The sequence below is a fragment of the Paralichthys olivaceus genome, chromosome 17 (genome assembly GCF_024713975.1).
Source record: "Paralichthys olivaceus isolate ysfri-2021 chromosome 17, ASM2471397v2, whole genome shotgun sequence".
Lineage (NCBI taxonomy): Eukaryota > Metazoa > Chordata > Actinopteri > Pleuronectiformes > Paralichthyidae > Paralichthys > Paralichthys olivaceus.
Window position 1 is genome coordinate 1,865,878 of NC_091109.1, and position 27,268 is coordinate 1,893,145.

Genomic DNA, 27,268 nt, shown 5'->3' on the forward strand with positions numbered 1-27,268 from the left:
TGTGGAATTCCTTCAACTCCAAATTGTGCTTGACTCGCTGCGTATCTGATTGTTGTGGAGCGACACATGCAAACAAGAGTTCACATGCATTTTGCTTTGTGTACTCATGCATGGAGCTGGAGGGAACTCAGGCCATCTGGAGTATAAGAAGTTTTTTTTTTTTGTGAGTTGTCCCAGCAGACTTAGTTGTTAGTGAACCAAACGAGAGTGGAATAATAAGGATTAAAAAGCTTAAAGGGTCAGTTCGCCTAAATGACAGAAAGCAAACATACAGAATTTATCGCATCCCTCGTGTGATGTCTATTCATGGGGATGGTTTGGGCTTATTTTCCCATTCCCACGTTTTGGCTTGGTTCTCCCTTAAAGCTGCTCTCAGACATACTCCGAACTCCAGACATTTTCCTGTGAGAACACACGAGTCGGTTGCTGCAGACATTCTGTGGAGTTTTTTCTGCCGGCCTCCAGGTAAAAACTCTGGAGAAGGTCCGAGCGAGCCCCTGTAAGAATGTGAAAGACGCAGAAGGGGCAAAATTGGAAAGACAACGAGGTCCAAGAGCTTTTGGTGATAAGGGCCGACGCCGGTGTCAATGTGCTGCAGACAAAAACACGTTCCTGACATTTCCTGCAGGTGTAAACACATCTGACCTGGACAATCTCCGGCTGCGTTCTTTCTATATGAGACACAGACAATAATGATAATTTGTCCCAATTCTGCTTCAGCGACTTTTGTAATCATCATCTACGGACTTTTGTTATTTCTAATATTGGACTTGTTTTATTTTGGTCGTGTCGCGTCTCCTTCTGTTACGTTTCCTTCTTTGTGTATCTAAGATTCTTTAGTTAGCTTTTGTTTTCCTTTACATCTCGTTTCCTGTTTTATTTTGACTGTCACTTCCTGTCTTGCCTGTGTCTCATTGTTAGTCACTTCACTTCCTCCTGATTCCCACTTCCTTGTGTGTCACACCTGTGTTTCCTTAACTGATAGCACTTTGTATTTTCAGTTTCCCAGGCACAGTTTCAGCTGTTTCCTTTTTATTTTCCAAGTTTTGTTTCCTCACCTCGCCGTTTCTTTGGTGTGTTTCGGATCCGCTCATCTGATTCAACTGACAACTGGTCTACGTTCTCTGTGAGTCAAATTTAAGACTTTGTTTGATCTGTCCTCATGTCCATCTGCGTTTGACTTCTCTCCTGTTTTCCAGATGCAACATTAACTCTTGTACCTTATCTCCACTTTGCTCATTAAATTACATTTCCTATGCTCAAATATTAAACACATCAGCAACGTGTGTCTCCAGACAATGTTAACGTTAATAATAACACATGATTTATCTGAATAAGCTGCAGATTCTGTATATAATGTAACTGGTTGCATAAGTTAATGCATTGATGATGACTTTTCCTGATTTTTCATCATGGTGATAATGATATGATTGTACATGATTTTTCAATATATATAAGCTTTAAGTTGTGTTTAGTCCTATAAGTTGCTAAGATACCTGGAAAAAGGCATATTTGAGCTATGCATGGTGACGTTTCTGTATCATGTCCCTCAACATATGATGGCAAATGAGTTTCTGATTAATATCAGCTTTTGATGGTCTTTCTTTAATTTGTAGAGATATCTTGTAAAAGTAGTTTTCAGAGTGTATCTTGCTGTCGAGCTTGACAGAAAAAAGTGACAGCAAAGGAAACGTTGTCTCACACAAACACATCATTATCATTGTCCTTGGAGACAGAGCTCTCGCTCTATCGCTGCTCTGTAGATTCAACGTTGATCAGGAGCCCGTGTGTCTCTTTAGTCAGGGTGTTGCTGCAGTATGACTCACTCACTCACAGTTTGGCCCATGATGTTGGATGTTAGGCGGTAGACGACGTTGTTTGACCCGACACCAGCGGAGACGAATTCAAACTGTGTAAAAACACAATCTCTTTCATCCGAGTCGCCTAAGTCGAGGCATCCTGTTTGTCTTTCTCTGCAAGCGTGCGCGAGTCCCGCTCATGGATTAGATTAGAGAGCTGTGGGGAGGGGAGCCAGAATCCAGTTTCACTTCTAACTTTATTCAAATGAACTCTTGACATTCAGAGGAGTTGGAAGAGAGAGCTGCTGAACTCTGAGTGTTGTTGGTGCTCGCAGGGACACGGCAGCTGTTTGGAGGGGTCGGCTCCGCGGGTCTGCCTCGCTCCCCCAGAGGCTTCATTGTGCAATAGAGCTGCGTTCATGCAAACCATCACAAAACCTTCATTCTTCCACTATTAGAGCTGTAATCTCAGTCCTCAGGGGGAAACAAACAGTTATTTCCTTTCTGAATATTTTGCTTTAATCCAATGCATTTTCCACCCCGAGGACAAATCTGTGTCTAGTTTACAATGTCACCGCTGAGCTCAAAGGAGGGCGACTTAACACAGAGGAACAGAGAACACTTAATCCTGCTTGTTTTACAAAGTGAACATGGGTAAGAAATTACACAGACAGAACCACTGGTCTCAATCACATTTACATTCCACTTTGCTTTGCAGAAGTTTGTTTTCTCCCCAGAAACCCTCTAGTTGTGTTACCCAATGACCGGAATGGCACTCAGACAGCTCACACCTCTGCCAAGGCTCAACAGTGAAACCACTTATATTCACTAGATCCAGATTTTATTTGAATCTGCACCAAATTGCACACGCATATCAATATCAGTTCCCTAAACTTGTCTGACTTCAGACTGTCCAACTGAGACCAGGGGGAACTCCGTATGATGTGGTTCAGTGTCAATCTATTCTGACACGTGTAATGTCCGTTGTAAACATGCTTGTTTAAAATGGGCTGTTTGCTTGGCCTGTGTTAATGCTGGTTGCAGATTTCTTTCTGAAACTGTAAAAGACCAGTAACTGAGCTGCAGCAAGTTAAGACTCAAGAATCTGTTCTAGTTGCTGATGTCATGAACCCACTTTTTTCATGAACGTGCTGTTGTCATGATCGACAACGTCACTTATGTTGATGAACCCTAGCCTCCGCTGCTGCAGACGCTGGTCGCCTGTTTATTCAAATTGTTCTCTAAAGAATTCATCAGGAGACAAAAAGGCTTTTCTAAGAACATTGTTAACAAAAATCGTATCCCTTCCGATACAAAACGTTCCCTAAGTTCCCTGAATTCTAACATTAGATACACTGATCTCTGATGTAAAATGCTTTAATTCAGTTGCAATAAAATCCAACACGTTGTTCATCAAAGTTTTTTGGCTGTAACTCCCCGTGCCTGCAACCATTCTGTGAGGAGTAAGGTTTGAATTAAAAAGTACAATGTCTACTATAATATCAAATCACACGTACGAGCAACACGTAGCGACCATGTGTTGAAATATCTTTTAAAAGCACCGTGGGGATGTTTTACATTTGCTGACGTACAAGTTACGAGTCCATTTTCTGAAGGTCGAAAAGAGCCCGAGGGGAACACACACACACACACACACAATTTAAACAGATTGAAATGTTTCTAATTCTGTATATTACACAGACATCATTCAGAAGGCACGCATACATCATGTATATTTACATAAATACACACACACTTTTTCCGCTCGCTTGTATACAAGGGAAATGCAGGCACGAACACACACACACACACACACACACTGCAGTACGGGCACTGAGTGAATTCATATGGTAATCCCATCTCCCTCCCTGCCAAGTTGAAGCAGAGCCGGAATCGCTTCCACAGTGCTCAAGGTTTAAACATATTTATTTTTCTGTGGGGGGTTGACATAAGAAGGCCATTAGAATAAAAACAAAACCTACCTGAGCTTTGGCTGAACTCTTCCAGAGCTGGTTTAATAATCGCTCACCAGCAATCAGCAGACGCCCTTGACTTGAGTCAAACCATGAACCTATGTGTCACAAAATCCTTGTAAATATAAAGTTCAAGTCAAATCTTTTGGTAAAGAAAACAAAGCTAGAGTTGGCGAGGGTCGTCGTTTGTTCCCCGACCGAACCTCCATGGGATAGAGCGCGTACAAAGATGAATAAACAATAGAGAAATGTCCACACACTGCAGTCACATGAGTTTAAGGAAAACAAGGAAGAAATGTCACTGAAATAGAAATTTTGTAAATGTTTGACTTCGACCAGTGAGTTAATGGAGGTCCAGAGGAGATGTAACTTAACATGTGTGTGGTTTGAGAGATTTCTGATAACATTTAGAATATGATCTTTTGTATTAATGCTGCACCAGTACAGTAATATTTAGCCTGTGTGTATGTACTACTTGTTTCTATAGAAGTCCACGAGAAAATGACTTGATTTTTCTCAGGAGTTTATGAGTTTATGGTCTCAATCTTAAGTTTCTCATCTTCTTCACATCATGATGTTCATTTAGTAAATTATGGTCCATTTAGAGTCAGATAGATGATAACATTGGGGCGTGGATACCGTGTGACTGACAGCAAGTACTGTCCAATGGCTGTAGGTCACAGGAAGTTATGAAATTTAAAATGGCCCTTGATAGGAGAAGGTTCCTCACCCCTGCTGTGAAGGAGGGAAAACATAAACTAAATTAAATGTTGCATGTTGGTCTCCAGGTATGATTCAGGGTCAGTTAAGAAATAAATTAGATGTGATGGCTCTGTGCAGCAGGTCCTCATGGGATCCACACTGATCTCTGGGTGGGGGTCTCGCTCCCTCCATTGCTGTGTCTGATGTTCCCACACATGTGGGCTTCGAGAGGCCGGGGCTCAGGAGGTTTGTGGCCAGTGTGGAACCCAGAGTGCACTAATCTATTTCCTGCATTTGTTATGGTTTCTCCAGCAAGACCTGGAACACTCCCGGAGCCAAGCACGGAGTCGGTGTGTGTGTGTGTGTGTGGAACCAGCTGTGTCAGCACAGCCTGGGTTCGGTTCAGTTCGGTGGGTTTGGCAGAAGAACATTCCCCGGGGTTTCACAAGCACCTTAAGTTTTGGTCATAATGACACCTCACCCGGCACCTCATCCATCCTGGTTAACATGACTATCCAGTGTTTGTCAGGCACTGACACGGGAAGCACACACTGTCATGTGAGACTGTGGCGGGTTTGTGTGTCTGATGAGGAGTTTTATGGACTTTATTGTGGGTTTTCGGGTCTTTTCTTAAGTGTTTGTTGTGGCCTTCTCAAGTTCTCCCTCTCGGTTGTTTCTCAAAAATTGCGTGGTCATTTTTGTTAATTCAATACATTTGTAAAATGCACACAGATTTCCTTGCTGTCTGCCACACCACTGTCAGAACATTTCCTTTTGGCCTTGAGACTTCACAGCATGTCCTTGAAAACATGTCATTATGTTTATGGCTGCACAGACGTTTCTTTGACTTTTCTTTTCTTGTTTTCTTTCTTTGCTGCATTTTCTATCATGTGAATCTCATAGTCCATCAGTTTATTATTTGTATTCAAAGTCAGCTATTAAACCTGCTATAACGTTTAATTTTTTATTTTTCATAATGCAAAACTGACTCTGCAGCTCTCCCTCAATGGCAATGAGGGATAATAATCATAATAATAATAAACAATCCTAACCCTTACTAAATTTAATTTACATTCATCCTGTGGACACAAACATAATTCTAAACAAATGCTAATGTCACTCCATACCTGCTAGATTCATTAAAAGCAACTATTTGTCAACAAGTTCGCCATATATTGACTTAAACTGTTTGTTGTCTCCTTCTCCCGCCCCGAGTGGCTAAAACTCAGGTGGGGCAGGTTTGAATTCTGTTGCTACATAGTGACCTCTTGTTAAATGAGCACCTGTAGACACACATCAATGTAAACCTGACCCGAGCATGCGGCAGGTCAACCACCTGTTGTGGAGAGCAGATGGAGATGGTGAAGCACTTACTGGAGTCATCTGTGAAAACGAGACGCAGTAAAACAGGGTTTTTCTTTTTTTACTTTCAGGGGCTCGTCTGGAGAAAAATTCGGGAACTCAAATTTGGCTCGTGTTTAAAGAAGAGCTTGATGTTGCCGGGGTCTCGTTTTTGACTGATAATCTTTATGGGGAAATAATTTTTAAGGTCCTGCCACAAAGACAATCATTTTCTTACAATCTGCTGAGGTGCTCTGTTTGGATCAAACCAAAATATATATCTTCTTGCACTTTTAGCACCAATTTCATTTTCAGCATTTTAAGTTTGGCGTCCTTTAGCCATCCATCAATTTTCCTGCACTTATCCGAGGTCGGTGTGTGGTTGCAGTCGGGTTTTCCAGACATCCCTCTCTCAAGCAACGCTTTCCAGCTCCTCCTGGGGGATCCTGAGTAATTCCCAGGCCAGATGGGATATATAATCCGTCCAGCAGGTTCAGGGTCTACCCCAGGATGTCCTCCCAGATGGGCATGCAATGCATGGAAAACCTCCAATGGAGGGCGCCTGGGCAGGATCCTGATTAGATACAGAAACAAAAAGAAGCAGGAGCACGTCTCCAAGTTACGCCCGTGTATCCAAAGTTCTCCCACTAGCTCTACAACTGTGCCCAGCATCCTAAAGAGAAAACTCATTTTGGCAGAATATATCTCCAGTCACATTTTCCGCTGGGAAATCGAAAGCTTCACATGAGGCTGAGCTCCCTCTTCACTCCAATGGTCCCACACTGATCCGCCTGTCCATCTTCCCTCACTCGAGAACCCTGAGATACTTAAACTCCTCCAGGAGATTAAGTCATCTATTTCATGTGCATCTCATATATTCAATTTTAAATCCAAATAGTCAGGTTACATCAATGTAAAGACAAAGAGGAGAATTAAGTGTGCATGTTTTCTGTGGTAGAGAGCAAGTAAATACAAGCCAGAAATACAAATTGTACTTCTTAAAGAAACAATGAAGTTTAATGTGATAAAAAAAAAATATTAAGTGGTACAGACACATCAGGCTTTAAAGGTCTTATTTTGTCTGAGGGGGAGCTCACCGAGAGAATCTGAAGCAGGCTGTTGAGGCCTTGGGGTGTAAACAAAAAGACGATGTGCAGAGCAGGAACGTGGGATTTACCCATATCTGTTTTTCGGGGGGGAGAATCGCTCAGCAAAGGACAGACGGGAGGAGACTGAGATAACACCAAGCTGCTGAACGAGCCAGAAGAGCAGGAGGCACCGGGCGAGACAGTATTTTATCTCAGGAGGTGGGAAGGGAGTGAGAAGGAAGGGAGGGAAGGTGGAGGAGACGCAGCCGGTCATAAGAGACGAGCAGGAAGCCGATGGATGGATTTGGAGGAGCATGAGAAGAGTTCTTTGTGAGGAGATAAGGGTGTGTTTGTGTGTGCGTGCGTGTGTGCGCGTGTGTGTGTGCGTGTGTGTGTACGCATGGTCGTAGATCAATGACAGGAAGGAGTTGCACCAGTGTGACATCCAGCTGGAAGTGTTTATCTGAAGCACAAACTACACACCTCGTGACATAAGAGCCACACACTCACATATATACAGTTCGAAAAATCATTAGTTTAGTGCTGCGGTTTTTCACAGAGCTTCATTCCTCTCGCTCGCGGGCTTTCAGACTGGCGCCTTGTCGCTGATATAATTCAACGCTTTCAACCTTGAATCTGAATGATCTGGGCGAGTGTAAGGAAACGTGGGAAATAGCAGCAGATCACAGAGGAATTTTATTCACACGTCATTTTTCCTTTTTTCTTGACTTTTCATCACAGGGTGACAGCAGCGTTAATGGAAGAGAACTTTCACACACACGCAGTACTCAAGTATGAGCTCGAGATAATGAATTATACTATATACTGACTTTTAACAGTTTAACTGTTGCACTGATGTCATCTTGGTTTTTTTCCCGGTGTTTACTTGAGTTTTGACATGCTCTATGTGCCTTAGAATTGCCATCCAGGGACAAATAAAGTTATTTTGAAATTGTATTTGAACAACTGACCTCTATGAGGGTAAGAGTTCGGATCAGCCCTCTAAAAAGAGATTGTTATTGTGGAGCCTAAGGCACACACATACACACACTGTGAACAGTCCTTTGGGTGAGTTTTAGGGTTTAAACCCTTGCGAAGTTTTTTTACAGGGTCGACCCCTGATGTATAATAGTTGGACTAATACATAATACTGATCTCGGATCAGACCAAGAGACAGTCATCTCCACGAGTTTTTGAACCTTAAAGATATGACAATTCAAAGTGTCACATCAAAGGCAATACTGTGACGTCAATACTCCTATAAATACTAGAAGGCTCTAATTAAATGTCAGCAGGAGGAACTGAACCACAATTTGACTCACAGATTTCCCTCAATAGCAACAACTTGTACGAACCGAGAATGAAGCTGAAGAAAGTCCTCAAGACCCTCAAGAACAAATTCCTGAGCCTTGTAGGCAGGAAGAATGCTCATAACGAAGAGCTCAGGCAGAAGGACAACTGCCTGCACACCCTCCCCAAGGAGAAGGAACTAATTGCACTAAAGGAAAGTCACCGCCTGGAACTCACTCAGGTGGAAGAGACCTGCAGAAAGAAGTTGGAGGTTCTTAATGAGGACAATGCTGCTCTGAGGGAGAAGGTCAATGTGATGACAACAGAAAAGACCAAGCTTGAAGATGAGCTCAGGCAGAAGGACAACCTCATAAAGACTGAGATAGAGAAAAGGCAAGCTCAAATCATTGCAAACTTAAACTGCCTGCACACCCTCACCAAGGAGAAGGAACAGAATGCACTGAAGGAAAGTCACCGCCTGGAGCTCACTCAGGTGGAAGTGACAGAGTCTGTGGAGGTTCTCCAGGAGGAAAATGCTGCTCTGAGGGAGAAGGCAAACAGGCTGACCAGCAAAACAAACAAGCTTGAAGATGAGGTCCAAATGAAGGACAAACTCATGCAGGACAAGCTGAAGAAAGGACGAGATCGAATCAACTCTTTTATGTTGATGTGAACATTATTAACAAGTTGGAAAACTGCGATTACAGTAACTGTTAATATGACGTGAATGTGGCAGTAAACCCTTTCTCTTTCGTTAATCATCAAAACGCAAAGCCCCTCAATTTGTAGCACAGATTTTCTGGCAGTACACAAATTACGTCAATTACGCAATTTTTCTTTTTAAACCCAACAAAACAACTCCAGAGCCACAACAGAGTTTACACAACTCCTTTCACAGGCGGAGCAGCACTCAAGGCGAGTGAATCTACTCTGACGTGTTGGAAGTGAATCACCTGAACACATCTTTCACCGTTGAGCAGCAGGTAGAGGAATTCCAGCACAATAAATGGATTCTACATCACGAAAAGATCCTGTAAACCGTCCACCAAACTTTCCACTCCCTCCTCCGTTACACTTTTGCTTGGCAGAATAAAATGACTGTAACGTAACTGGAGAGCGGCCATCGATTGGTGATGTCTCTGCCAGAACATGTGCTGGTAGTTAGCTGCTATTTTCAATCTGGCCTCTGATCATCTGAGTGTCAGTGTTTGTTCTGACTCACCTTTTAAAAGAGTGAAGAAAAGCAGCAAACCCCCTCGTCTCCCTCCGAGCTCTTGTACACTGTAATAACCTTGGTGTCCTTGACGTGACCCACATGCAGATGTCAGGAGAGGGTTCAGCGTCACCTCCATTTAAGAGCCTTTCAGGGGGAGTTTCTAGCATGGGGTCTGACTCATTGGTTTAATAATTAAATAAAACAATAACAGAGTGGACAGAAGGCGCTCCAAGACACCTGCGTTCTTTCAACATCTCCCGTGAAAACGCTCGTTTGATTTTTGGCAAGCTGCAGCTCTTTGTTCATGCTTTTTTGCTCCCTCCAGCGTGTGCATGTGTGTGCTAAGCCTTAGAATAACATGCAACGTCACACTTTTGCAGTACAAACTAATACTTTCATAGATGTGAGTCCCCTGTGTGCATAAACAAAAAATCTCTCCAGCAGCATCCGGCAGCGGAACTCACAGGCGCACTTTAACAATGAATTTGGGGATTTCTTAATTCCTCCTCTTTTACTCTACATTATAAAAGCCAGTAAATCTGTTCCTCACAGTCCAAGATGTTAATGGAAGGGTGGCAGGAAAAAAAACGACTGTGTGGTTTGCCAAGATCAACCTACAGCTTCCTGGTTTGCAGAAGGGAGTTGAAGTGTGGAGGAATAGTGTCGGGCTCCAGAACGCTGTCAGATGCGTAATGACTATCACATTTTCCATGTGTAGCTCAGAGTGTAGACAGAGGGAATTCACTAGATTCATTTTCTTGCACCTTGCACATTGTTTACCATGCATGCATATGGTCCATTAAATATGAATATAGTAATAATCTTGTGCTTGTGTTTCTGAGTGGGAGGAGAACAAGGAGACTGTGTAATGGACGACTGGTATCTTCGATTTGTGGTGTGGATTGAACAACTCTTGAGAGTCCCAGCCAAGATAATTTATCACTTAAATGGATGGAAGCATGAGAACAACTTTTTATTCAGGGACATACTGTCTGAAGATGTAAAATGCTACTGGTGAAAGAGCGTCTAAATGGAACTATGTGGGTTTTGTTGTTGGAAATGAATAAATCTCTTTTAGTTGTGAAAATGACACTTAACCCTGTTTTTATTTAGCATGTACTTTGACTTTTTAGTTTAATCCTTGTTCCATCCGTTGACATGATGCAGCCAGGGGTGCTAAAGGTGATTTGGCATCAGTTTTGGGGAGCAGTAATGTTTGTAGTTCTTCAGAGAGGAGTTTTATCTCCAGCTCCTCTTTAAATGAATCATAACAAACAGTTGAGTGCAGTAACTTAAAGTCGTCTGTGGTGGTTGGCGTTGATTAGCACCTTCAGTGTTTTGCCTCTGCCTCGTCTGCAGGCTGCTCTGAGGTGGCAGAGCGTTGCCACCCTCATGTCTGGAGTGTGTCTGTCTGAACAGGATCTGGCAGAAAAACGTTCTCCTCTTCCTGACCGGGATGGTTTGTTGTCATTCTGGCCGTTGTGCCACGCCTTCACATCCGACCGCAGATGCAGCGGGCCACCCAGAAGGAACTCCAACACCCATAATGCTGCAGGCAACAGCAGGCATTTCCATTGTTTCCACCTCGGAGTGCATTGGTCTTTCAACCTGCTCCACGTTGGATTCTATCTTGTTGACATTGGAGGTTTCTCAGCATTTGGGGGGAAAAGTGAATAATTTTGTAACCCAACATTCTGCATGTGGTTTGCCGTCACTATTAAATATGAATTATTGTGCTGAGCTAAGCACACAAGTGATAATGATTTCTCTCAAAGTTTTCCACTTTGAGAGCTTTGTGCATAATTTTCCTTCTGTACCACACTGATGCTGTGTGTGAAACAAAAAACAGGTTTCAGATTTTCCTGTAAAATTGTTTAAAAACACTCTTATTGAATTGATGATATAACCTTAACATACACATTGAATTTACAGAATACATTTTAAATTGCATGACGTGTAACTAAATTCATTTGAAGCCTCTTTATGGTTGTTTAACCACCTGTCAACATGCACACCACATGTCCTATTCAAAATTTAGAGCCCTCCATCGTCTCAAAGCCGATGTTAAATGATAGAGCGTCTTATTACAAGCAAGCCTGAAATCACAGAGCAGCTCCCTCCATCATGACCATAATGTTATACCAACGTTACCCACAAGCGACACCAGCGGTAAAACCATGAGCTCGGACAGGAAAATCCTGAGTGGATCTGTCGGAGAGGAAACATGCCTCTGTCTCTGGGTTTTCAAAGAGCACAAGATGTGAAGACCAGTGCTGTGTCCATATGGCAGCGTCAGTGGTGGATGTGGCCAACTTGGTGATGAGTTTGGCTGATGTGGGCCACGCTCGTTTTAAAAGAACGCTCCCACAGAGGTTTTCCTCACCAGCTTCCTGTTAAATATCCCAGTAATCTGCACGGTTCTTTTACGGCTTCAAGGTTTTATCTGGCAGCACCTCAGCAGGACAGGAAGCGTAGTTTACTACATTTACATTTCAGACGCTGTTTTAGTCGGACATGAAGTGCGACAACCTTAAACTTCAATCCAACACTGAGGAATAAATGTGGAATGACATTTTCTTTCCTTTTTACATTTAGATTTAGTTTTATCAAAACAGACTTTCACACTTTCCTGTTTGCCCGGGGCTTTGTAATGTGTTCATGTATAAATGTATGACTGCACTGATTTAACTGGATCCTCATGGTTCCTGTGAGCACATAGGTTTTATATTTATATATTTTATGGCAGACTGTATTGATTATTATTCTGCTGACGAGCATCAGTCTCTGACTCTATCACAAGTTTGATATTGAGTCTTGATGATAATTAGGTCACGTTAAAGGTGACAGGGGACACGACTCGTCCAGAACAGAATGTGGACACATGACATGACCCGAGCCCATCAGGGCCTAAGGAAACCATCTTTGAGAAAGTTTGGTTTATCCACAAACACAGAGGAGATGGGATTGAGAGGATTTGGCTTCCCTCTGACATGTCGTCCATCTTTTGATGCTGTCTATGAGTATCATGCATATTTAGAATTAAACATACAGCTGTGGTGGTTGCAGCTGGATTTAAAATGTGTTGTCCTGTGGAGCTTTCTCTACAAAGATAATTTTAAACTGGAGGAATACATGCGCGGTGCAACATCGTCTTATTTCCCATGAAAATATCCAAAAGCACCAATAGAAAGCTCCTGGCAGAGTCGGGAAAGTTCATTCCTCAAACACCATGTTGTGGTTTATTATCCCAGCTGCTCATCAGAGGGGAAAATGTCACATTATTTATTTTATCTCTGGTTTTCTCCAATTGGTGACATTTTACTTGTTTGTTTTTCTATGAAGTGCTCGCCAGCGCTCAGTCGACTCAGAGGGTCTTTGTAGTGGTTTTCACATTTTGACTGGCACCTGATGCAGCCGGCGGGAAATCTGACCCCGGGGGAGTCGACATCGATCAGATGAGGTTTCAGAGACAGAAATTCAGATCCAGGTCTTTGCAGCTGAGAGTCTACTCTGTGGGAAAGCCCCAGAATCTTGCTGCAAGTTTTCCTTCTAGTGCATTTTATCCTGAAAGAAGAATAAGCTGCACAGACGTATTTTTTAAGTGCTTCTCTTTGTGATCGTCTTTTACAGTTGAATGGAAGCTGAGTTGTAAAGTGACTTTTACTTTTGTTTTTCTTGTCCTGCGTTTTCACTTTGAACTCACTAGTGCTGATGGTGTGGCTGAGCGAAGGCAGGCTATCGAATTTGGGATATTAATGTGATGGTCATTAACCAGTGGGCCACACACACACAAACACACACTCTAGAGAGCAGCAGAGATTGGGGTGCTCAGGCTCTGATGTTTTGCTTTGTAACTAAAACCCAAGTCACTCCACGAGGCCCCAAATCCCTGAGCTGAGTACGTCCTCTCCCGCTCTCCACTCCATTGTTGATGCACTGTAGTTTTTTGGAAAGGCGACCTGTTTGTGTAACTGCATCGAGCGCTGAGTCTGAGCAGAGTGGAGGGGGGGCCTCTGGTGGGAGGCTGCAGGGCCCGAGACTCTATGGATGCTGCCGCTGCCTGCATGCCCGTCTGACCACAGCTCCTCTGAAGAGCATGTTTATTTTTCCACCTTTACTATCAGCTGAGACATTGCGCATCCTGTGTGACGTGTAACATGGAGAAGGCCGGATTTTTTACATGTTTTGCGTTTGATATGTTGACATGTCAGGGAGAGGGTAACACAAACTAAATCTGAATGCTTGTTCGGGACAATATCTTAAAGAGCCTTGAGCCAAAACTGAACCTTGTTCTTTTTTAATATGTTTCTGATATAACTCTATAAACCTGTCTGTAGATCAGAGACCTGACAGACGCATTAGATCTTTATGTGGGTCTCTCCCCCACAGTGAGGTGGCAGACAGCAGGAGCCTCTGGGAGCTGCTGGATACTGTAATCCTGGTTGCCTCATGATTTGACAATGTCTTTTGTTGGATGTGCTACAAAGCACAGCCAGTGATATCCTCTCGTATAGGGAGCACTTTCTTCTCTCTTCCATTTTTTACATGGATGATCTGGCCCACGTCACAGTCCCTGAGAGGTTCTTGGCTCACTGCGGACGAATATGACAGGCGTTGGTAGTTTTGAGCGTTCATCCATCAATTTGCATCCTCTCTCCTCGGAGATCTTTAAATCATTCTCTCTATTTTTGAACAATTCTGTCTTAATTTCCAAATCCATCTTCCTGTGAATGAGGGTTTGGATACGTCAGTCCTGTCTTCACTCCTCCTTCATTCACACTCAGCCACGAGCATGACGCCCGCCTGTCTCTTGTGATGAGGCGCATGGTTTCCATCACAGGTAATAAAAGAAACAGAGCCTGAATCAGGCCACACATGGAGCCAGGAGGACGGTGTCGGTTTCCTGCAGGGCCCCAGAGCCATCCCATGAACTCAGAACCCTTTTGGCCCTAATTCTGCACTTCCTCTGATTGCGTCATTGACAGGTACGGGCTGAAAGCGAGCGCAGGGGGTTTGTTGTAGGACAGGAAATATTGTCCAAGCTGTTAAACAGTCAGTCATTGCTGTAGGAGGAGGACACCAGGACCTCCACTATGTACAAGAGTGTTTCCGTTGGAGAAAACTTTGGACCCAAAGGTACCATTAGAAGGGCTGTTAGCGATCTAACTTTCTTTTCTTTGACTATTTCTTGTTGGGTGTTTCCAAGAGATTCAGAATCCCCAACCTTTTCTTTACAGCTACCAATCTACAAAGTTTAGAAGAATCACCTACTGATGGGTGAGACCAGTGATGTAAATGTAACCCCCCTCTTTAATTTATAAAACATCCCATGTTCTGAATGTTTACCACAGAGAGAAGCTCCTCAGGAGTTTTCACTTTATATCCAAAGCTGCTTCTAGAAGTTACTGGAAGTCACTGATTTATGTCCACAAACAGTGGAAGTCATGGCCCGGTGCGCTGGCTGCTGCACATGAAACAGTGCAGGCCACCTCACAATGCCACTGAGGAAAGTTGAGCGGTGCATGAGTCATTCACTACTGGGCCATCGTTTCCCTCCTGACTATGAAACATCTTGGCTTCGATCATGTTGTGTAATGGGGATCTTGTAAAACCTCTTTGTTTTGTTTAACGAGAGACAGATGGCACGGAAGATGAAGAAAACAATTAGCTGTCACTGGCATCAAATAAATCTTACTATCAGGACATATACTGTTAGTTGTTGTGCTGCCCCAAGTGGTCAAATACTTTGATGCACTTTCTTTAGGTAAAAATCTGATATCAGTAGTCAGTTTTTATATCTATAAAAACTATAGATATTTTCTATATCTAATACATCAGTCTGTTTTCTCCCCTCTGTCTTTTATCTTTCCTCTAATCTTCTTCTTTCTTATATCTTAATTTTCTACTTTCAATTTTTCTGTCCCTTTACCTCTTCTCATAAAACTTTCCTCTGTGCTCCATTACTCTATCTTACCTTCTTTATTATGGCCTATTATCACTGAGCATTTTTCCTCACGTTTTACATATCAGAAGTTGTGAAGTCTGAAGAGAGAAACTTCCCATTCACAGTACAAAACCTTTAACTGTTGTAACAGAGAATATTCCTTTTGTGATTTTACTGTTTAAGTGTTTACTGACGTCGTCCACCCCTGCAGTTTGTCTTGAGCTCCTCTCCCTGTCGTTGGTGCCAGGTATAATTCTCTGATTGCCCTCTTGGAGTAGATGTGCACTTTGGTTCCTGGAAAGTGGTTGAGTGTGTGTTCGTCAAAGCGAGGAACAAAATCGCAGCTTGTGTGACCTCAGCTCACAGCTTTGTGTTCTCATCCGTTACTATAGCATCGCCTCGGCTATTTACAGTAAATAAACATGATCTTATAATGAGCGAGGCTCCATGCAACTGCTGTGCTTTGCTGTGGCCTCCTCAATGTTATTTTGGCGTTTCTCGAAGCGGTCATGTTGATCTTTTGTTTCAGGTAATGAGGAAAAGGAAACGCACAGACTTGGAGACACTTAATTATCCTCCAAAATGGATGCTGTCTGGCTATAATTGAAATATTACAGATCTCGGAGGAACAATGGTTGTCTCTGTCGAGCCAAAATACACGATGACAAAGGGAATCCATTCTCATGGGTGTGTTGCTCTTGTTTTGGAAAGGCCCTTTGTGTTAGCAGCATTGTTTTTGTTTTGCCATGAGCGGCGAAAAGTGTTGTTGTCAGCCTGCGGTCTGAGCACCCTGGATGATGGTTGTTTTTGTGGTTGCGGTCGGTGAGATCCAATTGCATCTGACTGCGCAGGGAAAGATGACGAATCAGTGTCCGATTTATTGATAATCCGCCAAGTTAAAGGAAACCAAGTCTGTCTGATGTTAAACCGTGAACAAGGAGGTTGGTGTTCACGTATGTTTTTCCACAAGTTCTCATCTTGCTGATTTTAAAATTTATTGAGAATTTTACCCGCAGTTTATTTTCACCGTATCTCCAGCCCCATACGTAGCCAAACGCCAAGTGCCATAAACCTCAAGATATCTTATCCATGTGTTAGGATTTGTGCATCTGGGCTCCGTTAGTGTGGCAGCTATTTGAGAATGTGTGAAAGACGACATTTGTCCTGACTGTCTGGCCATTCGTCATCTCAACAGGAGGTTTGCTGTATGTCAGGTCCCAGATGTCTCTGAGTTACCAAATGATGATGTTTGGTTTTCCAGCTGTATGTAACTGGGGATCTAAACCTCTTAGATGCTATTTGTCTTCATTACACACTTAAGCAATGCATGCTATGTTAGATTTAGGGTTTTACCTTTGTTTGCAATTGATCAGTTTTGAAACCCAACCTCAAATCTAGCTTAAAATGACTTTCTCCTCTACCAACAAAAGCAACACGGATATGAGGACAGGAATATTACAATGTAAGCTGTGTCTCAATTCAGGGGCTGATCTAGTTTTTTAACATTTGTACCTTTAGCTGTTTGGTTGAGTTGAAGCCTGATAAAAGTTTGTCACAGAAGCACAATGAATCCTGGGATAGGTTGGACCGGAAAGGATCCACCGGTTTGATCCTTCGTTTCTCGTGGGTGGAAGGACGCATTTGTTGATTGCATCTGGAGGAGCCTTCAGAAAGGGACAGACCAGTTGCGCCGCTGTGATGCAATCAGTCTTTAAATGCAGCCTCTGAAGGATGCGGCCCCTGAATTGAGACGCAGCTGTAGTTAACAAAGTAACATTCCAGTAAGCGGTTTTAGTTGTAAAAGGTTATTGCACATATCCAGCTCCTATATTGAGTCAACATTGCTGTCATCCTGAACATCACACCACACTCTTGCAGTCCAGTAAAGCATTGCTTGATGTATTTCATTGTTATTCTATATGGGAAAAAAAGAAGAACAGAACTGTCGAAATAGGTACTCGGGTACAGCCATACCAAATATCATCACCTATACTGACGATGTAGTTGTATGTTTAAAAGAAGTACAGAAATGTGAGAGGAAACAGATGGTTTGCACAAAATTCAATTATAACACTAACGTTATCCTTAAGCTTCCCCTCGGCAGTTCAATGCAGCATTTGTATACTTTCCTTATTTGTCTTGCTCAACCAGGAAGTAACCTACTGGGAAATGAGCAGCAATCAGGTCGCGACCCCTGATCGAGCGCTGGCCCGTCCACTGCTGTGTCGACACTCAGGGCTTGAAAGGATTACAGCTGCTCCATCTGATGTCCGCTCTGAGCTGCAAAACCGAAATCTCCCCTTGTTGTTGTTGTGTTGTCAGCCATGTGTGTTGTGTTATGCCAGGTGTTTGACAGCCAACCCGAAAATACTCCACTTATCCACCGAGCATCTGAGGAGCATCACTCAAGTGTGCACTGAGATGGAAAAGCCGTTTTCCTGTGTAATAGTTTATACCCTTACAAAGTGTTTTGGTATCATTTCAGCGCAGCAGATTTGTAAACACTGTCAGAGTGTTTGGGTTGGAACGGTAAATTTGGGCAGCAGCTCTGTGATTACTGTGAACTGATGGACTGATATGCTTCCTCTATTGTGAAAGCATGAGCTGACCCTTCAAACATGTCAGTAGTTATGAATGTTTCCATGCAATATTCCTCGTGGCCGTATTCCCAATGTGCACTTCTGTGCTTACAGCTAAACCGGTGGTGAGGGAAGACTTTGGTAACTCCTGGTATCTCAAACACAGCTGTGGTAACCGCTTTGTGCAACTTGTTCCACACCCAAAGCTGGAACTGCTCGTTCAAAGACAAATGTCTTTCAGGCATGAACACTTGTTAATACATTTTAAGGAGCCCACAGAGACACTTTACGTGATTTGGACATAAGCAACAGCCATGTTTTGGGGCTTGAAAAGCTGAGGTCACTCTCAGGTGTGTGGTCAAGCAGAAAACAGCTACAACAACATTGGGATTGCTTTTTCGCTCAATTCTCTGACTCATATCGTGCCTGTCCACTCTCTGTCTTCACTCCTTTTCAAACCTTTCCTCCCACATAATGAACTGTTTGCTTTCAAGATGTGGAGACTTTGGCTAGAAATCAACAGAAGTCACGAAAATTAGATTTTGGTTTATGCACAGATGTCATACTTTCAAACAGTTCGACTGAATTTATGGACGTCGAGATAAGATTTATTTACAGATTTTTCACTGCAGCTTTAGGCAGAAACAGTAAAGCAGGTCTGTATTTGGCAGTGGCGTCATTTGTGTTGGCAAAGAGCTGAAACTGTGGAACGCATTAAAAGGTCAGTTTAAAGCTGCAATGATCAGTTTTTACTAGTATGGGTCAAATAACTATATGTAATATGAAAGGGGTCATTTAAAGTAACACGTGTTTTTGAAAATGTTGATTCTCATGGCTCTCATACGTGCTTTTTATCCAACCACAACAAAATGCATGAAACTGAGGAGCATTTAGTTGGTGGAGGCTAAAGGAAGAGGACTGGACATTCAGGTCACTAGAAACACCAGTCCAAATAAATGCTAATGTTGGAAAAGGCAACTGTTTGCTAACACATTCTCCATCTAAACATTTACAGGCGATAATAAGTCACTGTCACCCCCCAAAGGGTTAAAAAATAAATGTAAGGTTTGAAGATATGAAGTAGAGTGCAGGGTCTGATCAGATCAGAGAGAAAACGAATCGAGCCCGACCTGAATCCGACAGGCATACTGTCATGTGTGACCCAAGCCCTTTCCCTGATCATAGCAGCTTTTGTCATTTGATTTGGCAAAGATTCAAAACCGTGGCAGCAGTTTCTCTTAAAATCCTTTTTTTCTCTTTACGGTAAATGTCATGTTCTCTCGGGGTTGGCAGGGAGCTGAGAGACCGCCCTTCCAGCTAGACTTGTTGTTTCATTGAGGTCTAACTTTTTGGTAATCATCAGCGATGTCTTCACATCACCAAGGACGAGTTGTTAACTTTGGCTTTTAAACCAATGATCACTGTGTTTTTAATTAGCTTGAAGAATGACCTCATCATTTAAAATGCATTGGAGCTGCATGTGTGGTGAAATCTCTCTGGTGGCGTTCATGTAAATCTGGATCTGTACTCGTCAGGTATTGAACTCTTTATATTATTACTATTCCTTTATATTAAGGTATGTGAAGTGAATTTCCTTCCAGCTTAATGAAAACCAGAACACCCTCCACACGCACACAGACACACACACTTATACAACCTTTCCACACACGCACACTTCCTGAATTGAGAATGAAACACAGCTGTGTGACTGTCAGCACCGCAGATCTCGCCACTTATCTGTCATTAAAGATCTCATCGCAGAGAAATATTCCAGTGTCCCCGTTCAGTTTGACGCCATATTCCTGACACGGCAAGAATAATGAGAAAAGTGCAGACGCAGAAAGATGCTGCTCTTTCTGTGGCACAAAAGTTTAAGTCGCTGTCGTGCAACACCCCCCCAGGAGAGGAATCTTTGTGCAGACAGCGACTGAATAGTAGGCGGCTTGTTGAGTGAGGACTGAGTTCAGGAAAACAAGCACGTCGCTGAGTGTAAACAAGTCAGTGGTGGGGGGGTTGTTTACGTGTCCCCTGCCCCTTCACCAGCTGGGCCCCAAGGGAACTGCTGGACTCTTTAATGGAGGCTCCGCGACTGTTTGTCCAGATGTGGGACTCACACATGTCCTTTTGAGACATTTAAAAAAAAAAAACATAGCAAGCAGCAAAATGTGTTGAATCATCTGTTGTTCTTCATTGTTTTTACACAGGCATCCAGGAGGGCACCCAGTGCACCAAGTGTAAGAATGAATGGGCACTGAAGACCTCCATCGCTCTGCTCTACGTGCTGTGTACCCTCCTCACCATCGCTGTTGCTGTGCTGGGATATAAAGGTAAGACTGTGAGACTCTGTCAGTGACACGTAAGTGACGTCAAACATGACAAGGAGCGAATCTTTTTAGAGGCCTTACCTGTGTATAAAAACATACATATACCAAAGGTCTAACAAAACTCCACTACACTCTTTGTTCACTCTCACCTGATTGGTCCGATTCAAGGCTGAAAAGCATCATTGAACATCCCAGTGATGCAGATCGTATTATAAAAATGTCCAAATGATACAGAGATCTAACAATTTCATATGATTTGGTTTCTTCTTCTTCATGCTGCCAGGAGATAAACAGTGAGTACAGTGAGTCTTTGTCTGTGAAGCATGAGATCAGTGTTCTCTGGTGATGTTACGTTGTCATTATTTACACGTTTAATTGGTAATGGAGTCACTGGTCGATACAGATAAAGGGGCAGTTTATCTGAAAACACACATTTTCTTATTAAGAAACAATTTTACATCAGCTGGAAATATGTTTATTTTCTTGCCGTGCAAGAAAGGAGGTGAGTGGAAGCTGTAAAACATTGAAAATTGGTTTAAATAAGTTTAAAGAATTCCTCTTCTCTCATAACCTATGTCAACAACTTTAATAGGGACTATTTGCTCAGTGGAAAGGTAGAAAGTATAGATCCAAAGAAAACTGTTCATGGTAACAGGGATTTTTCGAGAGAGTATTAAATGTACTTTTCAAACCTTTGAGCAGCATACGTGAAATCCCATCTCTGCATCAAGGTGGAGGGAGAAATGACCTGAAACTATTTACATGACTCTGTACCACCAGAGGTTAGTTTGTAATATGGATAAAAAGAACCTTTAAATTTCCACCCCCTCTGTCTCCACCTCACAAGGTAGTTTATTTTAACAACACCCCCAAAGCTCACACTGGTCAGGGAAGGTTTTCAGTCTTTGTGGAGCTGAACTTCCTCGTTGGCTTTTTTCTCTCCTTTTTTCCACGGTTGTCTTTCGGGGAATTGAACTCTGAATGTTCCTGCCATAATTGTGCTAAACATTCCCACATGTGACTGATGTTTTGTTTTCTCGTCCCCTTCCTTTCAATTTGTGTAAAAGGCACGGAGTTAACATGTTCGAGGGGTTATCTGTGTGTCTTGAGTACATTAATAATGATGTCCACTCAGTCTCTGAGCTCGACTCGGTCCTACTTGTTCTGTCCTGCATGTTTTCAGGCAGGTCTAATTGATCCCAGATGAGCAGTGAGTGAACTCCACTCGATTTCTGCAGAACACACTGAAATTGGGTTTTTACTGGCACTGGAGCGCTGCTGTGTCAAGGGAACCACAGCTCAGCCTAAACACACTCCCAGCTCCAGATGGTTATGTAAAGACCCAGAGTTTTCTCTATGCACTTAACACGTGTGCTGCTTCTCTCGATGCTCCATCACTGACCCACACAAAAGTCCTCTGCGGCTCTTTTGTTTTGATGCAAGAAATGTTCAGTGACCTCTTTCTTTTCCCTGCAGCCCGTTGTCTTGATTGACGTGACCAGAGACGACTTGGAGTTGGTCTCTGGGCTGTGGAGGATTTAAGTCTCATTGATTTCTGGAAGGAAAGTGACTGGAAGAGAGGACATGACCTGTGTGGTTTACCTCTCATCCTCACAAGAGTCGTTTTAAATAAGCACAAACGGTGTCATAGAAGCAAAGCCTCCTCTAGAGTTCAGTGGTGTGGTAGAGAGGAAAGTCAATGACCCTGGTTAAGTGTCTTCTGTAATAAACTTTATTTGTATAGCACCTTATACAAGAAATGAAAAAGTGCTTCACATACAATTTAGATAAAAATAAGAACATGCTTATATTTTTTGGTCTCCTGGGATACAGGCTGTCTGAATCCTGGAGGAACTTTGCATTTTGATTTTGATATAATAATAAAAATAATAGGTTTGATACCATAAACAGCCAATTAGTCACTTTCTTGCACAAATAAAAAAACTTTGAGCATTAAATTGCACCCTTGCTCTGTTCACTTTACTCAGTGACCTCCCCTCACTTGGAGAAATATTTATTGTTTGCTACTTGTCATCCCATTACACTCACACTCATTGAAAGATGGAGGTCACGTCTCCACTTCCTCCCACTATCCAGAAATGAAGCAGAAATATTCCAGATATGAAAGCCTCTTTGTGGCCTGAGAGTCATTTAAAGGTTTCTCCCCATCTTTCCCGACATAAGTACACGTACAGTAGTAGTTGTGCATTGAGGTTTAAGATGCTTGCCTTATAAAGCATGAGTGAGTTTACAATTCACTCACTTCATCATAACTATTTATTACTATTTATGACTTTTTGCATATGGGGAAGTTGGACTTGACAAGACATCCTGGACTGACTCAGTTTCAGGAACCACCCACACAAGAGCTGGAAAGATTTCACTCTAGTACAGCACAGCTCGTTTTTATAACGTTTGAAGTTTTCTGCCAAAGTAATGCTTCCCTCTGTGGCCCCCGTTTCAATTCCAGTTTCTTTGCATATGTGTTTTATGGTCAATTTTGCTTCAGGGTGATGCAGCGAGTTTCTCTGAAGGCCAGCACAGGAACAGAACGCGTGGAAAAGGCTTCTGTACTTGGGAGTTTGAGTTTGTGTTGATTCCAGTTTCCAGAATAGTGTTTAAGTGTCTGTGAAAAAAACAATGTGTCTCAGGTGGACGTGAATCAAAGTGTTTTGTGCTCGACAATGTCAGACTTTAAGTCCTGTGTTTATGGAAATATGCACCATTTAGTTTTCTGTGTGGAACGTTTCCTGTCCAACTGATCATTTTCTCTCATGACTGAAACCTGAAAGTTGAGATTCTGGGACGTCAAAGAGACTGAACATAGGAAACAAAAAACAGCTCTGACCATATTGATTAAACATTGATTTTCCAATTTGAAGTTTCCCAAACATCTTACTGTCATTTACTCTGGGGGCAATTTTTCTACAATAACAAAATATTTTTTCTGTTTGCTGTCTGGAGACAGAAGAATGAATTTCAATGTGCTACTGAAGTTTTAGATTTAAAGAGACGGTTTCACATTTTGGGAAATATCTGATGACTGTGTGGTCAACATGAAGCAATAGGAGAGGATAGCTGTGTTCAAACACGTACTGAAGTCTGGACATTTCCAGGAAAATATATATGAGAATATAAACAACTCAGGAAGAGGAGCTGTACACATAGAAGACTCTGACAAAGATGTCAACTTGAAAAGACAATAAGATTACAGAGGTTTTGTCGATAATGGGCCGACAGCGGTGTCGATGAGTTGAAAACAAAACCATGATCTCCTCAGCAGAATTTATAACTTATGTCCTACCTCCTGCTGCTGTCACAGCATCTCTTAAGATCAATAATTAACAGATTTTAACATGTATTTCTGTTAAATTGGTACAAAACTCTGTGTGTAGTGTGATAACAATCAGTTTTGCCTATGGCTGTGGCATTTCATTGTTTGTGGAGCGGTGACATCCTTTATGCTAAGCTAACTGGCTGTTGGCTGTAGCTTCATATCTGTGTGGAATCGTGTCTGTCTCATGTTGTGACCTCTGGAGGTGGCGGCCTTGTGGCTCAACTGCCCTCCACACAGCTGGGACACGGCTTCCCAGCAGAGGAGCACATGCAGCTCCCAGTTAAAGGAAGTGTCCCCCTGGCGAGGCTGGTGGTAGATGTGGGCTGATTCCCTGGAATCCCAGACACATTCCAGAGGAAATGAACGCTGGTGTCGCCTGTGGGGGCGTGAAGAGCCTCCGTGCCACAGCGTCTGTCTCCTCTGGGCCGTCTTTGATCCGTCTGTTTACTGAAGACACCCCCTAGGTCACTTCCTGTCCCTGGGGCCCTCAGAAGTGTCTTCCCATCTCTGTCATTGATTGCTCCACTGCATCTTTACGGAATCAGAGTTTCCTCCTCCCTACCTCAATGTCTACCTCTTCTGTTTTGGACCCTGAATGTAATTGCATTACAGAGAACCCAAGAGATTATGATAATCAATTCTACCATTATTACATGCCTACAAGATATGCAGACGCATCTCTTATTGTATATGTCAGTAAATTTCATTGGCTTCCTCTCTGATCCCTTTCATAAATGATGTCTGTGGTTGCAGGCAATTCTGGTCTGTTAATAAAGGACAGAGCCTGTGATGAGACTGACTAACCCTTGTCCTCCTGCCTTGTTTCAGTGGTGCAAAGAGTCGACAGTGTGTCTGAAGGTATCGCAAACTATGGAGGGAAGATAGTGGCTGTTGAGACTGATTTGAAAAAGCTTGGTAAGTCACAGATGAATTACAGATGCTGGATTCAAATTTAAGTGAAAGTCACATTCAGAGGATTGATTGTGCAAATCTCTGCTTCAGATGATCAAACAGGAGAGAAGTCGGAAAACACCACCACAGAGATCCAGTCTTTTAAGAACAACATCTGGACCCTTCAGAGGCAGCTGTCTGCAGTGGAGGAACACATCCACAGCGATCAAGTTAAGCTGAGTCAGCTGCAGAACATTGGTTCAGACATCCAGAGCAGCCAGGGCTCCATACAGGGTGTGCTAGGTAGTAACACAGCTACCTTACGCTCTGTAAATGGCACCCTGCAGTCTTATGGCAGCATCATTGAGGGTCTGCAGGAAGACACGGCCCGGCTGCAGAGAGAACTCCAGCAGCAGGTGAGACTCCAGAACCAGGCGCTGCTCAGCATCAGCAGCCTAAACCTCACCCAGGCCCAGCAGAGAGGCCTCATCACCGCTCTGCAGCGCTCGGTGGATGACACCAGCCAGGCCATCCAGAAAATGCGCAGCGACTTTCAAAACCTTGAGCAGACAAGCCGACAGACTCGCTCCGACACAGAGTGGCTTCGAGGCAAAGTGGATAACTTGCAAACCTTGGCTAGCAATGCCTCGGCTCTGGCCAGGGCCAACAACGATAGCCTTGAGGATGTGGGATCACAGCTCACTTTTATGGCCAACCAGCTCCAGAACACCAGCAGCCTGGCTGATGCTCATGACCAGACCTTGAGGGAGATCATGGATCAGCAGAGGGACTTCAGCAACCTCACGTCCACCAAGTTTGACCGGCTGGAGGTACGCCTGGATGGGACAGAGCAGAGTATGGACCGCGTGACTGGCAATATCAGCTTCACCACTCAGCTCTTGGGTGCCATCAACTTGAACCTGAACGACTTACGTTCTTGTTCCGAGACAGTCGGCCGTCACTCTGACTTCTTGTCAAACCTCAACAATACCGTGACAGACGTGAGGACAGATGCATCAGGTCTAAGGTCACAGCAGGAGGAGCTGGCAGCACGTGTGGACAAGGAGGTCACCAACCTCTCTATTGTCATGGAGGAGATGAAACTGGTGGACACCAAGCACTCACAACTTATAACCAACTTCACTATTTTACAGGGTGAGGGGTGTATGGCTTCCTATAAATAAATTAATTAGTTTTCTTGAGTTAGTTGAGATCAATACCACACACGACTAGTACAGTATATATGAAGCATGAGCCAGCAGCCAGTTAGCTTAGCTTAGCACAGAGCCTGGATTCTTGAAGAAATTGCTAGCCTGCCTTTGTCCAGTGGTAACAAGGAATTAAGGTTTAGCTTTTCCATGGGTTATATTAAAGACTAACAGGCTAAGCTAACTGCGGCTGGATTTAGCCTCACATTTATCGCATACTAGATTGGTGTAAATTTTAACTAGTCATTTTTGTGTTTCAGGTCCCCCTGGTCCCAGAGGGCCAAGAGGGGACAGAGGACCTCAGGGATCATCTGGTCAGCCTGGCCAAAAAGGAGAGAAAGGGGAAAAGGGTGGTTCAGGGATACAAGGACCCAAAGGAGAGCAGGGTTTTCCAGGACCACCAGGTCTTCCAGGGCCAAGAGGTCTACCAGGTACACATGGCAACCCTGGGTCCAAGGGCTCCCGAGGGTCAGGAGGTCGGGCTGGACCTCCTGGAGGTAAAGGCGAGCCAGGTACTGCCGGTTTGCCTGGAAGAGATGGACAGCCTGGACCACAGGGGGCACAGGGCCCACCAGGTATCAGAGGCTCAGTGGGACCAGCTGGGGAGCAAGGGCCAAGGGGTCTGCCTGGACCCCTGGGGCCTCAGGGGCCAGCAGGGCCACCAGGACTACCAGGGATCCCAATCCGGGTTCCATTAGTTCCCATGGTCCCCGTGTCTATGCAGGACGAGGCAGTAGCACCTACGCTATGGGCCCCTGGTAACTTTCCTCATTATTTTTGTTACAACATATTTGCTCTGATGTAGAGATAAAATCATTAAAGTTGCTTCTGTTGTAGATGTTCAATCAACTGTGATCCTGAAACTGTTTTCTGTGATATGTTGTGGAACGTTGGGACACGACCAAATGAAGAAACCACATTTTGGAGTGGATCTCACTGATGATGCTTTTCAGTTTGGTAAATTAAATGGTTCCGTGTTTTGCAGGCTGCCCGGCCGAGTGGGTAAACTACAGAGACAAGTGCTACTTTTTCTCCAAAGACCTGCACAGTTTTGATGATGCGAAAGCGACGTGCGAATCCAAATCTGCTTCGCTGCTGATCATTAACGACATGGAGGAACAGGTGACTAGTTATGACTCAATTTCGGTCCCTGATCAGTTAATGAAATTCCCTCATCTGATCTATTTACGTGTGTATCACTGCTCTGTAATGTGTGAGGTAATTTTGTTTTCTGTCCTCGTGTGACCTCAGATATGGCTAAAGAAGCAGACATTTGGAAAAGGTTATTTCTGGATGGGTCTGACCGACAGGGAGGAGGAGAATGTGTGGCGCTGGTTGGACGGGACTCAACCTGCTTTCATGTCAGTATTAAATCAAAAACTGCTTCTATCATAGGAAAGATTTTATGTTTCTGGGATGGAGATTTCATTTCAGGGCAAAACAACTGCTTTCCAATAATAATAACAAGCACAGAGCATAGAAATTTAAAGATTAAGCTGCGGGTTCTCAGTTCCATGAAACTACACAAAATAAACACTCAAAATCCTGTGAAAATCTGAAACCTAATGGTATTTTT

General features: G+C 43.4%; 1 protein-coding gene across 1 annotated transcript in view; it reads left to right on the forward strand.

Annotated features, from left to right (window-relative positions):
- The window catches only part of LOC109629730 (collectin-12), a 30,917-nt gene that overhangs the window by 2,117 nt on the left and 1,532 nt on the right, over window positions 1–27,268 (forward strand). Inside the window, exons 3-8 of the mRNA XM_020087581.2 lie at window positions 20,137–20,259; window positions 24,422–24,508; window positions 24,596–25,639; window positions 25,953–26,450; window positions 26,678–26,814; window positions 26,944–27,053. Coding sequence (XP_019943140.1) covers window positions 20,137–20,259; window positions 24,422–24,508; window positions 24,596–25,639; window positions 25,953–26,450; window positions 26,678–26,814; window positions 26,944–27,053 — 1,999 coding nt within the window. The remainder of the gene's footprint in view (window positions 1–20,136; window positions 20,260–24,421; window positions 24,509–24,595; window positions 25,640–25,952; window positions 26,451–26,677; window positions 26,815–26,943; window positions 27,054–27,268) is intronic.